General features: G+C 45.6%; 1 protein-coding gene across 7 annotated transcripts in view; it reads left to right on the forward strand.

Annotated features, from left to right (window-relative positions):
• GRIP2 (glutamate receptor interacting protein 2) overlaps window positions 1-14,600 on the forward strand; it is a 218,783-nt gene that overhangs the window by 168,514 nt on the left and 35,669 nt on the right. For 6 of the 7 annotated variants that reach the window (XM_072347253.1, XM_072347250.1, XM_072347251.1 and 3 more), the window contains exons 2-9: window positions 2,818-2,898; window positions 4,937-5,072; window positions 5,861-6,006; window positions 8,650-8,736; window positions 9,030-9,105; window positions 9,579-9,724; window positions 13,684-13,831; window positions 14,376-14,545. In XM_072347253.1, coding sequence (XP_072203354.1) covers window positions 2,818-2,898; window positions 4,937-5,072; window positions 5,861-6,006; window positions 8,650-8,736; window positions 9,030-9,105; window positions 9,579-9,724; window positions 13,684-13,831; window positions 14,376-14,545 — 990 coding nt within the window. The remainder of the gene's footprint in view (window positions 1-2,817; window positions 2,899-4,936; window positions 5,073-5,860; window positions 6,007-8,649; window positions 8,737-9,029; window positions 9,106-9,578; window positions 9,725-13,683; window positions 13,832-14,375; window positions 14,546-14,600) is intronic. The other variant, XM_072347255.1, reaches the window with a different exon arrangement.

The raw sequence follows: 14,600 nt of genomic DNA on the forward strand, positions 1-14,600 counted from the left end.
TATGGGTGTTGGCTGCTGGGGGCAGCTGGTAACTCATCATCAACCTGAAATGGCAGCCAGGGCATGTCCAGAAACAGCTGTTGGGGTGGGGGTGGGGAAATATGAAATGGGATTTCATATTAATAGTGATTAGGGTTGCAGTGGGGGAACAGAGCTCAGGAGAGTGCTGGTGGCTGTTTGGTCCAGGGTGGTGTGTTGACGGGAAGCAGATGGTTGGCTGCTTTGCTCTGCCAGCAGATTATGAAGTTGGCTTCAAATCATCTTTCGTGGCTCCCTGGAAGCTCAGAGTTCCCACTTGCAGCAGAGCATTGCCTCAAGCACATTACCTGGGTAGAGTTGGCAGTGATGCTCTTGAATGGAAAGTAGCTGCATGCTGGGGTGGTCCTTGTCATCCTTAGTGTCCTGTGTGATCAAAGGCAGGCTGATGCCTGGGGGCACTGGGGCTCCCTGCAGTACATCCCAGGGAATTTTGCAAGCACATCTGCAGGGTCACCTTCCAGTGCTGAAAAAGAAGTCTTGCACTGATATCCTGGGCTGCCATTTTGAGGTTCCTCCTCCGACACGCTCCTCCATTTGAGAAAGCAATGAAAGGAGGTTATGGTTGCTGGGATGAGTGATGTGAGCTGGGAGCTGTTGGACAGGCACTGTACTGGTGCTCCTCTTGGAAATGCAATTTTATGCTCCCAAAGTGTCCTTGTCTTTTGCCTGCAGTTGTGCAAGGGATAGGATGGAAGAGGTAGAGTAAGGCTGGATATAGGGAAAACTCACTGGAGAGAGAAGTGAAGATGGATGTGGACAGCATGGATAGAGAATGAAAGTTGTGGAATTTCACCTCTGCTGAAGGAGAGATGGCAAGTGGCTTTGCTTTGTTTTCAAAAAAATTAGGTGCTGGAACTTAACTATCCCAACTACATTAAACTTTTCCATAGTCTTTAAGCCTGGATTAACCTTGTCTCTGACTTCCACATCACCCAAGAGACCACTGCCATTAAAAATGCAATTTGAATTTTCAAGCCTTCTGCTTGCAAGTTGATGCCAGGCTGTGCCAGCACCAACCTGAAATCAATGACTTGACTTGGTACTTGCTGTAGTAGCCATAGCTGTTGGTTTGTCTGTCATTGAGTAATGCCATAAGATCTCTGTGGTCACAACGCTTGATTTTTCCTCCTTTCGGAAAGCAGAGCTTTATTCCGCTGTTTCACAGCAGTCCTGGCTGCTTGGGTACCAAGGTTCAGTGTGCTTTGGCAGCAGAGACTTGGCATGGCTTGGTGATGGTGTGCTGCCAAGTGCTAATTCTTTCTTTATTAGAAATCTTTGGTTTAATGGTGATGGAAAAGCTGATGCAGAAGAAGAGTCCAAGATCTGAACACCTATGCAGGGATACCTCTGTTGACTGCAAAATGGGTTGAAAAAGTGAAGGATGCATATTTTTCAGCTGAAACTTTTAATGCTCGATAATGTAGATTTGGGTTGACTAAACCATTTCACTGAGTTTTGTTCTACTTGTGAAGTTACTATAGCTGGAGCATCAAGAATGAAAACTAACAAGTACATTAATGTAGTTTGCCTTTTTGGAAATTACTTCAGGTGGAAACTTGTTTCATTTTTCTTTCATAAAGTCTTGAAGCCTGTGAGTAGAACCCAACTCTTTGCATTTAAATGTAACCCACATGATTCAATTTAAAACAGCATTTTTCTGTTTGTGGAGAAAGTGGGCTGCCAGCAACCTAATGTCAGTTTTAATTATGTGGTGTGCAGACCACTGTCTTGAATGAGGCTGCGTTTTCTGTTCAGGTTCTTTGTTCCCTTTATACGCAGTGAGATCCAAACTCTTCTGAAACTTAAATAAGAGTTATTGAAGGGCTGTGGACAGGAGTATGTGGACGGGGTTTTCAGTAACCTGTATTTATGCCATCATGGGCAACTTAGAAGTTGCCTTTACAGCTGCTGAAGGATTGGGAAGGGCAATCCAGGAATGCGGTCACTCAGAGTGGTTGTTATTTGATACCGCACAGTCACTGGAAATGATGGATTGACAAAGCTCTGGCTTTTTAGGAAATGCCAGGAAACAGACACTTCAGCTGTATGCCAATGAGTCACGTAGAAGGATGCTCTCTTTGCTGCAAGTAACCTCCATGCAATGTGTCTTCCAATAAGAGAATACAAAGATGTTCAAATACTTTACATTTAAAATTTAAATTGTGCTGCACGGTGCTTTTAAAGTGCATAACACTATTTTCTCTTTCTTCTGCTTATTTTTTTTTTTAAAGTCACTTAAGAGAAGGTGCTCTCTATACTGTACAGAGGCTGTACAGCAGCAGGAAAATGTGACTTTGAAATAATGGCATCTATAAGAATAGGCAATTTCATCCAAGTATAGTGATTTAGTGCCCTGTTAGTGTCCTGATGTATAATTCCATTTCCAAAATCCCTAAGTTTCTTCACAAGCATAATGACAGGCTTAAAACATGTGAGATGAATGTGACAGCTCTCCCTGTCCTCAGCTATGCCACATAATTACAGGAGCAAGGGAATTTTCTTCTCTCCTAATGGATTATCTCCCAGAGGAATAAATCAGATAATGCTATTGCACCAATGCCACTGCATTTCTTCCCCTCCCTCTCCAAAATGCGGGATAGTCCATACAATGCTGTGTGAAGCCAGGACTGGTAATGGTTTTTCTCATCTACAGTCTGTGATGGGGTTATGATCCCAATTCCAGTGTTAACACAGACAAACTTTTTGCAGTGATCTGGCTTTGCTGTTGTTTGTTGCTTTGAGCACTAATCTTGGCTTTTTTGTTTGCTCTGCTTCCAGATGATGGCCCTTACTCAAAGGGGAGCAAGGACTCTGGTGGGATGGACTCAGCCCTGGTCTCCAGGAGGCAAAGCATCCCAGGTAAAGGAGGAGGTTGGCTCCTGTTCCAGCACATCATTGCTCTGGGTGCTGGGCTTGCTGTGCCAGTGGTGTGCCAGCAGGTTTGAAAGGGCTGCTCTAGACAACTCATCACCTTCCTAATGGAGCCCGAGGCTAGATTTTATCTTCTGACCACTGAACACCTGATCACAGATTTGTCTTTTTTTGTCGTAGAGCCTGGGGAGGGAACAGAACCCTTTAATTGTTTGAACAGCAAAATCCATGCACCCATGCTAATAGGAGAAATCCAAGACTGTTTTCATCAGATGCTTAAAGGCCAGGGTTCGAAGGACTAAGTCCTGCTTAACCAGCTCACTTCCATGTCTGTGTGAGCCTCTGATAGCAGCAGTGGGTTTATAAAGGCACTGACCAATGTGTGCCGTATTGCTTATCTTGATAGACTGATCTGAGGAACTTGCCTTTTTTCAGAGCAGTAATGCCTCCTCAAACCTACAACAGTGGGTAATTGTGCTCTGGGAGTTCTCATTTTTAAACACTTATCAAGGATCAAAATTAAACCCCACTGAAGAGCTAATGATCTTTCCTTTGGGCACCATATGTGCACATCCGTTGTGTCTATAGCCAAGAGGAAATTTGCAGGATAGTGCCTGATGGCATTCCTTCCAGCATGGCCGGGAAACCCCACAAAGTTTCTGGCAGCCCCTGAGTTCCTACATGGCTGTATTCAGGAATGAGTTACTGAGATGGCAAGGGACCAAAACCGTTTGAGATTAAAGAGCAGGAGCATTATGGACCTGATATTTCTCAACAAGCTACCGTTGTCATGTTAAATAGGGACCCAGCAGTGCCTGAATGCCTTCCATACTGTTGCCAGATTGCAAAGATGTCTTCCACTTGTGTTAATGCATGGGTTATTCTTGGAAGTGCTTCACCAAGCAGGTAGAGCATGGAAGGATGTAGTGAGGTGCAATTGCTAGAGTCATGATGACATCTCCCAGTGAAAGAGAAACAGAGAAGGGAAGCCCCCCCCTCATGACCACAGGCGTGTTATGTCAGTGTGTCATTTAAGACAGCCTGACTCGCTTTGGAAATCATAGCATGAAAGATATTTCAAGCATTCCTTCTGCAAGCGAAGCATCTCATCTTCAGGTCAGCTGTCTCTCCTTGGGCCAGCGCTGGCTCCCAACAAACTCATCTACCTCCTCCACGTCAAGTCTTGAAGCTGAAATAATTTAGATATACTGTTACTGTAAAGCCTGTAGACGAGCTGTAATGAGATAAAGTTGGCATCAGGTCAGGCTTGGCTCATCGGTACTGGATGAACAAGAGTGTTTTGTTGGACTGCAGGAAGGCAAAATGGAGGAGCAGTACTGCTGCAGCAGGTGTGGGATGTGCATCCCTAAACATGACCCTGCCAAATGCACTGGTGCTTGCTTGTGTTGAACCAGTTACGTTTTAAATGTGTCTCATAGCTTCAACTGGTTATTATGGAAGATATCTTACTTAGACCAGATGCAGATGAGTGGGGAAACTGCTGTGGATGAATGAGTTCATGCCTTCTCTTCCTTTCCTTCCTGCTGACAAGATCCCACCTCTCCACACTATGTTCCGTACCTCATTACTGCATTGACATCTCAGGGTGTTTTTAAAATCACCATATTTAAGTTTTCCCCTATTCTGTTCATGCAGGCAGCTGCTGCAGGTCCACAACATCCTTCCACCTGCTGAATGTGAGCCTGCCATGCAGCCCTCCAAACACCCACCCTGGTCTATATAAAACATAGTTCTGGAGGTAATCTCCGTGGGCTTAGACACCACCACTCTGGAAACACAACAAATTCATCCTCTCACAGGCCCTCACTACCCTGCCTTGCCCAGCTTGCTCTTGCCTCTGGACCTGCATGCCATGCTTTTCATGTGGGTCTACCAGCACGCACCTCTGCATCACAACATCACTTTTGCAGCTCACTCTTCCACCACCTGTAGGATAAGGATGTCCTTGGGACTGGGAGGAATATGCCTTCCACTGAGAGGTTTGCCTTTATTTCTTGTGTTTCAGAGGAGTTCAGAGGGGTCACCATCGTGGAGCTGATCAAGAAGGAAGGAAGCACCCTCGGGTTGACCATCTCAGGTGGCACGGACAAAGATGGGAAGCCAAGGGTCTCCAACCTGAGGCCAGGAGGATTGGCAGCAAGGTAAGAGATGGAAATAGGGCGCTGAGGACACAGGGGAGCTGGGGAAGAGTAATTCCATGTTCTGCAAATATAGTTATAATTAAAATCATAAAGCTGCTTTTTTTTTTCCTCCCAAGTGCCTTGATACAAAGTTGTTGCTTCAGTAAGTCAAATGCCTTCTATTTTGAGCTGTTTCCCATGTTCTGTGCAATTACGCTCTGAATTTTTGTGTAGGGATATTTGGGATTCTGTGAAATTAGGCAGCCTTGTCAGGAGAGCTGCATGGTACAATACATCTTGATCAAGCTAAGTGGTTTAATATTGTATCTGTTCTGAATACTGAGTGTGTAGGTAACGTTACTGGCTCAGGAAAAGAATGAGAGAAGAAAGGCTCCAAGAAGCAGAGAAAGGGAGGGAGTAATTGAACAGCTTTGTAGAAAACAGGCGAAAAGCAAGATGTTTTCTTTTCTTCTGTTGAATTTTATTTCAGACAGCTCCTGGTACGCTTCTCTTTGAGTGATTGCTCTACGTGAATGGGAATTGAGCAACAAAAAGAGAAAAGTTGTGAAAGTGCATGTGGCAATTGTTACTGTATGTACTGATCTGAGCATTTGCCACTAGGAAAGATAGATGGCTTCAATTTTAGCGTTCCTCTCCGAGCACAGGCATGTGCAGTCACACAGCTAAGATCAGCCCAGCCTGGTGCCTTGTTCACAAAATCTCATGGTTATCAAAGGTTGCCAGGCAGTGCCAACCTGGTTATGGTGGAAGCTTTGTGCTACCCCTGCTTTCTCCCTCCTTGTTCACAGAAGTGACCAGCTGAACGTTGGGGATTACATCAAGTCGGTGAATGGCATCAACCTGACCAAGCTGCGGCACGATGAGATCATAAGCCTGCTGAAAAACGTGGGTGAAAGGGTAGTGCTGGAAGTCGAGTATGAACTTCCCCCAGCCGGTGGGTACTATGACAGCCCTGCTCTCTTTCATTAGCCACTACTTTGACCTGGGGTGCAGATGGGTTTGCTTGTGCTTGGGTCACCATGGCCAAAGCAGGACCTGGGGGTGTGGTGCTGTTCTGCCTTCATGAGCTCGCTGGATGCGGTCGTGCTCTGTGGGGTTGGAGCAGAGTGCTTTTTCCAGCACAGCAGGTGCCTGATCATGCACACCGGCGAGAGATGGCTGATTAGATCTGTCTTGCCTCAGAGTGACTTGGTAGCAACAGGCCAATCTGCCTCCTGATGCTGCTTCAGTCTTTTTGTCTTTTTTTCTTTTTTTTTTCCCCTTCTGAAGTGTGGTTACAGGGGGTTTTATTTGATTCTAAGGATATATTGCCAGGTACTCTTTTCTGAATGACAGAAAGTGTTGTTATTGCTCAAGATGCTTTGAAATGTTTGGTGTTTTCAGATGGAAGCTGAAGCAATCTGCCTTCTGGCTAAGGGGCCTTGGGCAGAGGCTGGCAAGCCTGGGTGACATAAAAAGGGCTTGTGGGACACTGTGTGCTTTTGCACTGATTTGTTTGTTCTGATTAAAACAAACAAATGCCTCAATTCACCTTCTCATCACAATCTTCCCTTTGTGAAAGTGATCTCCCTGGTTATTACTGTTATTCAGAGGGTCAAACAGAGAATGACTGGGCAGAAGCAGCAAAAAAAAACCAGCAAGGGAAAAACAAAACTAATGAAATCTAAGGGTTCTACCCCTGATATCTGACAGCTTACAGCTCTGCTGCAGTTTCTGCATTTACCTAAAAAATACAGCATACATAAATGACAACCAACAATCCCAACACCCAAACCCCACGGTTCAAGTTTTCCATGATCTCACGCTCGCTAGAGATGACGACTCTTAACCTTTCTGCTTAGCTGTGAGCCTGGCTATTAGGAATCTGATAAGCTGTCCTTCCAGCTGAGGAGCAGTGCCAATACCGCATAGCTCAATCAATAGCAGCGAGGCAAAATGTCTCCGTTCTGATTGAGCAGGAAGAACACACTGAAATAGCGACTTTTCTCAGATGGGATTATTGATGCTGTTTATGACTAATCCAAACAAAGAGACACTGCAAGATACGGGGCATGGTCTGCTGTTTCCTTGCTCCAGTTCACTGTTAGTTGCTCGCGTGCTTTTATCTGTGGTGAGGGTTTGCTGTTGCTGTTAGCACTCTCTTCTTTCTTCCCAGGCAAAAAGTAGAAATGTAGTGCAATTCAATAGTTTGTGTGTGTGGGTTTCCATTTTTTCTCCCCACTTTATAATTTCTTGCTTTGGAAGAGACCAAGTCTAAGTCTAGTTTTCAGGCCACTGTGTCATATCATCTCTTTCATGAATAAACCAAGCCCTCCATCAGTTCTAGCTGAGGCTTCTCTGCTCCCACTGCTCTTATGAAAGACTGCTGCAGAACTTCATGCTTGGATGCTTAGGACAGAAATTGGACCGTCTCCTAACTCATTTGTGGATGCTTTATGCCCTTCTCTTAGTATGGGAGCCTTCCTGTGCCCCAAGCTTTTCCCTTTTGAAGTATATTGAGGCTGCATCCCTGTCAGCACTCAGTGCAGGAGCAGAGCACCTGTGCAGGGCTCTGGTCTGGGAGTATATTTGGCCTTGCTATAGCGTGGTCCCTAGGGCTGCCTGCCTGCACATGGGCACCATATCTCAGCTGTGTGTCTTTGGGGTGAGTTTAACCCTAACTGGGGCAGGTCCCAAGCCCTTGGGGTGTTTGGCAGTGAGGACCAACTCAATCACTGAGCACAGAGGGGAGACTGGCTTCTAAAACTCCTCCTGAGCCAGGGGAAGGGCTGGCATGGATGTGCCTGGCTGCCTCCTGCTTTCCTGGTCAACCCTGTGGCCATTTGTTGCAGCTGGTTTGAGGACTGCAAATTGATCTTTTTGGAGTGGACGAGACTAAAATGCCACACACCATTCTGAGTGGAGAAGATTGGAAAATTGTCTCATATTCACAGCAGTACTTCAATAAATCATTAAACAGCCGCAGATGGCAAGAGGCAGAAACAGTTTTCTTTCTTTTTCTCTTTACTTTTGTACATTAAATAGTACTGTGTATTTAATATAAAATTACCGAATTGCCCCTGGGATCAGTTTAAAGGATTCACTTAATCTTTTTCTAAAGTCAAAATGTAGGAGGGAAGGGGATAAAACCCCTCAACCTTTTGCGCTGAGGATTTGGGATTTTCATTTTCTTTAAGGTCAACCAGTGGCTCGACTCCTTACGCCGCTTCTGGCTTTTTTTTTAAAGTAAGTTTCCATCCATGGCAGAAGGTTCTGGGCTTTGAGTAATGCTGAACACATTAAAGCTCGTTGATAAACGGGAGGGTTTTACTTGAATGTCAGAGTATTAGCCAAGACAAATTTGAGAGGAAACACACAATGCTGAGCTGGTCACATCATTCCTGACCACAGTAGTTGGCTCTAGGAAAGGTTTGTGTGTCTAGATTGGTTTTTGTGCCTTTAAACAGGGAAGATACAATACGGAGATAGGGGATAGACTTTCATTTTAGTGATGTTTGGCTGAGTTTTGTTATTATCTTGCAGAGTGGCATGGAAAAGGTTTGTCTGAGGCTAACCAAGTTGTTCTCTCTTCCTTTAGTGCCAGAAAGCAGTGCTGGCATTATTCCCAAGACCATTGAGGTGTCCCTCTACAAGGAAGGCAACAGCTTTGGCTTTGTGCTCAGAGGTTAGTGGCTTCATTGCTGGGAAATGAATGGGGTACAAATACTGGCAGAAGTGATTTTGGAAGCAAGTAGAGGAAAAAAAAGAAGGTGAATGTCATACCACAGACAAGAAGCAAAAGCGTGCCCCAGAGAGCAGTCTGTGAAGCCGTTTAAGGCCTGCTGGCTGCCTAATCTAGGGCACTCTTTGCTTTCGAGCTGTGTCAGCTGTTACATGATAAATGTCTCTACTTTCTCAGCACTTTCATTCAGAGTCTCAAACCTCCAATGACTTACAGCTTTCCTGGTTTGCTTACAGGAGGAGCCCATGAAGACTGGCACAAGTCCAGACCGCTTGTGCTCACCTACGTGAGGCCGGGTGGCCCAGCAGACAGGTACTGTACCTCCAGTATTTGCTGCCACAGGACAGGCCAGCAGCTTTCACTGCCCTTTTGGACAAATATCCTTCTTGTCCTCCTTGCTGGGGTCTCCCCAAGGCTGCTTATGCTGGTCCTGCAGAGATGGAGTGGGACCCTTGGTGTATGGGGGAGAATGGATCTGGTGCTGAGTGTGACCTATGTATGGAAACACCAGAGGCTCCTCTTCCGCAGGCAGCCACTTAATTAACCCTGTGCAGATGAAGAGCTGATGCTATGTCAGAAAGCAAGAAGCAGCCTGTGTGTTCTCATGCTGCTAATTTAACATGGTGGGCTTGGCACTATAAATAACCCAAGCTATTGTCCCAGGGAGTGCTCATCTCCTAAGGATCAAATTAACTGACACATATACACACACACACACACACACACACACATAAATATATAAATGCAAAAAAAAAGAAGTAACTTTTGCCTGTGGTTTCCTGTAGAGAAGGGTCCTTGAAAATCGGGGACAGGCTGCTGAGCGTTGATGGGATCCCTCTGCACAGTGCGACCCACGCTGACGCCCTCAACATCCTGCGGCAGTGCAGCCAGGAGGCACTTTTCCAGATCGAGTATGATGTGACCATCATGGGTAAGGCCAGGATGACTGGGGTGGCATTTGCTCTGCCTGCCTGCAAAGTATGTGGGGCTAGAGGGAGCGGTGGGGTCACTTGACTTCAGTAGAAAAGTTGCTGCCTGCGTGGGAGTAGGGGGTCGAGTTCAAAGCTGACTTAGTTGAAGGTATTTGAAATGCCCTTATCTGATGACGTGTCCCAGTGGGAATGTCGACTGATTTTAGAAGAGGAGAAAAAAAAAAAGAGGAGTTTCTAATGTAGGAGAAGTTGGAATTGAAGTGGGCTGGAACGTCGGCACTCTGCCAGCACTACAAATACTGATACTAGATGTGTGCAGGGCAGTGAGCTGCAAGCAGGCATTGGCTTGCTGTGGTTTGGCTTCTGAATTTTGACCCTGTTTAATTCTAGAGCTGTTTCCTTTCTTAGAACTTTCAGTTCAGATCTGCTTCTGAAATAAATGAGGAGTGTCCAACTGACTGACCCCAGAGAAGACAGAACTTACTGGAGGGCAGAGGATGGCTATTTCTAAAAATGATTTATCTACACAGTAGATACTAAGTTTGAGGGCATTATATATATTTTTTTCCATTTGATTTTCAGATTCACTCTCTGGGAAAGAGTTTATTATTAGCTACTATAAAGTCATTTTGAGCTGGCTTTGTGACACACAGCTGTTACTGCAGGGAGCGTAGTTAATGAGTTTTAGGTTACCACAGAGTCCAAAGCTGTGCCGGCTCTGGAAGCTCAGTGAGCTGTGTGCTCAGATTTGATGTTGCAGCTATGTCTCCAGAGGGGTTTTCTGCCTCCACTGGAGCTGCAAGCTGGAGTAGTTTGGAGTCTCTTCTGCAAATCTCACAAACCAGCACAGCACGTGTGAGCCTGAGGTCCAGTGAGGAACAGGAGTCGGATCAGGTTATTTTCTGATTTAGCAGTGAGGAGGCAAATCGAAAGGAGTTTAATACCTCCCCACTGCTGAGCAAACAGAGCGGAGAATGTCAGGACTTGTTCCATACAACATGCAAGAGAGATGCTGTAGAGTAAGGGAACTCCTTCTGCAATCCCCGAAGGCTTTCTGTTTCTTTCTCAGCCTCCTTCCTTCAAACTGCCCTTCCTTTCACAACAAACACTGTGAGGACAGACGTACTGATTTTAGAGCTGTGTCCCTGTGTGGAGAGGCTGCCAGGAGCTGGGCAGCTGTGTATCACACTGACACGTGCTCTGCTGGGAGAGCTGGAAGGAAAACCCAATGTCTCTGCAGCTACCTGTGTGCTGCCTGGCTTCTGCTGTGTTACAGGAGCAGCTGCTCCTTAGAAATTGGCTGGCATTCAAGAAAACAGAAGAAAGCCAAAAATTATGGAAAACAGAAAATCATAGAGTGATTTATGTTGGAGGAGACCCTAAAGATCGTTGAGTTCCAACCCCATGCCATGGTTGCCACCCACCAGCTTAGCTTGCCCAGGGCCTCATCCAGCTGGACCTTGAGCACATCCAGGGCAAAAATACTTAAACTCTATTTTCTACCTTTGGAAATGATTTTGATTGTGGTAGCTCAGCAGAGGTCAGTGAGGGTTGTCCTCTCTGGGGAGCAGCAGGCAGAGCCAAGTTTGCACAGAGCTTTCCAGTCTGAATAGAAGCAAACAATTTAGTGGTGCATGGGTAATGGGCTTTTTGGAGTTTTGTTGTTTGTATGGTCCCTTGGTGCCTATGCTGCAGAAAGCTGATTGTTTTAGTTCCTGACTTGAAGCAAAAATAGCTGTTAAAGTGTCTCAGTATTTCTTTTTGAGTAACTCTCCCACCTAAAGCTGGCAGGGTTGAGTGAACACAAGTAAAGTCAGGTTCTGTGCAGTGATTCTTCTTGTGCTGCTATACAGTGGGCCACGACCAGATATGTCCCAGCAAGGTGTAAAACCAGCCCCTTTTTAGCTAGTTTCTTCACAGATTGCTTTTCCCCACCCTGTAAAGCAAAATGATGCAGAACTTGTAGCTTAACAATATTTGCAGCTGATTTTGCCAGGCAACAGCTAATAACTGCAACCAGAGATGAGTGCTCTGTCCCCAGATCACAATTATTACAGACATTCTCTTTACCAACTGAGGGACAATGATGAGGGAAGGGAAAAACAGCTACTGGAAGCAGTGTGGAAATGCAAGCAGCCAGAAGGGAGCATTACACTTAGAAAACCAGCTCTTGGTGAAGGGGCTGGGCAGGGGGACACATGGCCCTTGGCTGATGGCAGGTAAACATGTAAATAAGCAGATGCCTTTCTGCCTTTCTTTTGGAACACAGGAGAACTGTTCCTTTCCATGGATGCTTGAGGAGGTTGCAGACATGCCTGATGGGGCAGGTGCTGAAGCAGCAGTGTGCATTGACTCCCTGGAGGAAGGTTACTGCATGCCCTGCCCTCTTAGCATTTCGTTTTAAATTAGCTTGGGTGTAATGGCCCTGTGTTAATCAAGCCTCACAAATATTGCTAAATTGCAGGCTCTTGACCTTTGATTTGAGTCAAACCTTAGTGACTCAGCTGGTATTTCTCAGTCAAATGCCTCTGTAAAATGTATTTGAATGTGTTGCCTTGTCTGTGGCACCGGAGATGAGGATTAAAGGGACATCAGGATGGCTCGTGCTGTGCAGGGTTGAGAAGGGCCATGTGCTAAAGGAAGGGACCTATTTTCCTTGCAAACATAACTGAGGCCTAGCACCCTAGCATGCTATTTCCATGACCATTTTTCCTGTCTTTCTCCCTTTGGCTGAAGGAAGGTATTTGTGTGAACGTATCACTTTCAGAGGGTGTGTACTGAACACGCAAGGGCTGCAAAACCAATGTGTAGCTGATGCTGTTGGAGGTCCCTGGTCTCTTGATTCTTCCTTTGCAAATGAAAGTTTCAGTGCACCTTCCACAGGCTATACCCAAGTGTTCTGGGCACTTTTTTGTTGAGAAGGAGCTGTGCTTTGTGCCAGGGCCTGCAGGTCTGTCCAGTAGCCCTTTTCAGCTGAGTAAATAGTGTTTCATTTGAAGTCTTGCTTAGTCTTCGTTATTGCTCATTCCTTCTTCTTCCTCTCTCTGGAAAATGGACACCATGAGTAGACCAGAGTCTACAGATCCCCTGGCTGATCCCTACACAACCAAAAAATATGTCTCCAGAGACTCAGAATCTTCAACAAATCCCAGGAATGATCTTGCAGCAGCTTGATTTCCATGATCTGCATCAGTGCTTCCGTTTATCAGAGTGCAAGAATGAGCCATGTGTCATGTTTTGGAGCCAAGTAGCATCAGCATTTTTAGTGGAGCAGAGCTTTGGAAGAGAAAAGCCTTACCATGAATAATGAAGGGCTGAGGAGGCATCAAGCTCTTGGAAGGCTTTGGCAGTCTTTCCTTTGAAGTGGATGATTGGGTTTCCATGAAGTGCTGTCATGGAAGTCAAGCAAAGCATGTGGTAGGAAGCTCTGTGTCTCTGCTTCCACAGGCAGAAACATGCAGTGATACTGCAGAGCCGGTGCTGGAGTAACCAGGAGGTGCTGACTTGTGCTGGTCTTCAGCATGTGAGGCTTCTGAATGTCTCAGGAAGTGGGATCCTGTTTCCTTTGGGCCTTTTTGAGTTTGTTTGGAGAGAGCCCTCAAATAGTGATGTCCTTGTGAACTTTCCTTTTTGTGCTTCTCCTTTAATATTGTAGATGTGACTGCAGCACAGACTTTGAGTGTTCTCTTCCTTTTTGTTACTTTACTTAAAAATGAGAGGCAAGAGGGTGGTTTCCACGAGTGAATTTTGTAATCTCACTTTGCTCTCCTACGTATTCTGTGCAGAAGCAGTTTTGCTTCTTGAACTTCCTTCTTTGTTAACTTGCCATGTGATGTAGGGTTGTGAGGGTGGTATAATCAGGTCAGCAGAATTGGCCATCCCTCTGTTTGCTTCTGTGTTTTAGTATTTTGCTACTGCCAATGGCTTTGTGAGAAGAGTCTTCTCTCTTGTTTTGTAGATACTGTAACGAATGCTTCGGGACCTCTGCTAGTTGAAATAGCAAAGACTCCAGGATCAACATTAGGAATCACGCTGACGACAAGCACGCATCGGAACAAGCAGGTCATTGTCATTGATAAGATCAAGCCAGCGAGCGTGGTGGACAGGTACAGAGCTGAACAGACTGCTCCACTTCTACTTCTTCCCTCACTGCATTTCAGCCCCCTTTTCAGTCATGTTATCATTTCCCACCTCTCCTTTAACTGGCTGTGTCCACATGTTTGTAGCTCTAAGCATGCTGACCTATCATAGGTGGACATTCTTCACCATGTAGTTCAGGGCATGTATAAGTTGAGCAGTGATTTAAAAATCTCAGATCTGACTGTCCTGGAGCTGTGGAACATCCTGTTTAAAGCAGGTAGGTAGGGCTTACTGTCCTGTTGGTTGAATGCCCAGCTTGGCTATGGCTGTGCACTACTGAAAACTTAAAAGATCTTTCCCAAGGCTCCAGCATGACTAGTGTAGATTTGGACCACTGGAGTTGGTATTTTTGTCAATGCTTGAATCTGATGTTCAAACTGAAAGTGAAAAATGAGATGTGGAAATATATTCAGATGAAGCAAAACAGGTAGAATTTGTCCATTTCTGCTCCTAACCACAAGGACATGAATTTGACTGTGCATATAATTACTCTTGCCATTTCCTTTGCAGATGTGGAGCACTGCATGTTGGTGACCATATTCTTTCCATCGATGGCACAAGCACAGAGCACTGCTCCTTATTAGAGGCAACTCAGCTTTTAGCTGCCACCTCAGAGAACGTCAAGCTGGAGATATTACCTGTTCACCAAAGCAGGCTGCCTTTGAAGCCCCCAGAAACAGGTGTGTCCTCCATGCAAACACTGTTGCCCTCAAAACTCAGCTGAGGTCCCTACTG

The sequence above is a fragment of the Excalfactoria chinensis genome, chromosome 12 (genome assembly GCF_039878825.1).
Source record: "Excalfactoria chinensis isolate bCotChi1 chromosome 12, bCotChi1.hap2, whole genome shotgun sequence".
Lineage (NCBI taxonomy): Eukaryota > Metazoa > Chordata > Aves > Galliformes > Phasianidae > Excalfactoria > Excalfactoria chinensis.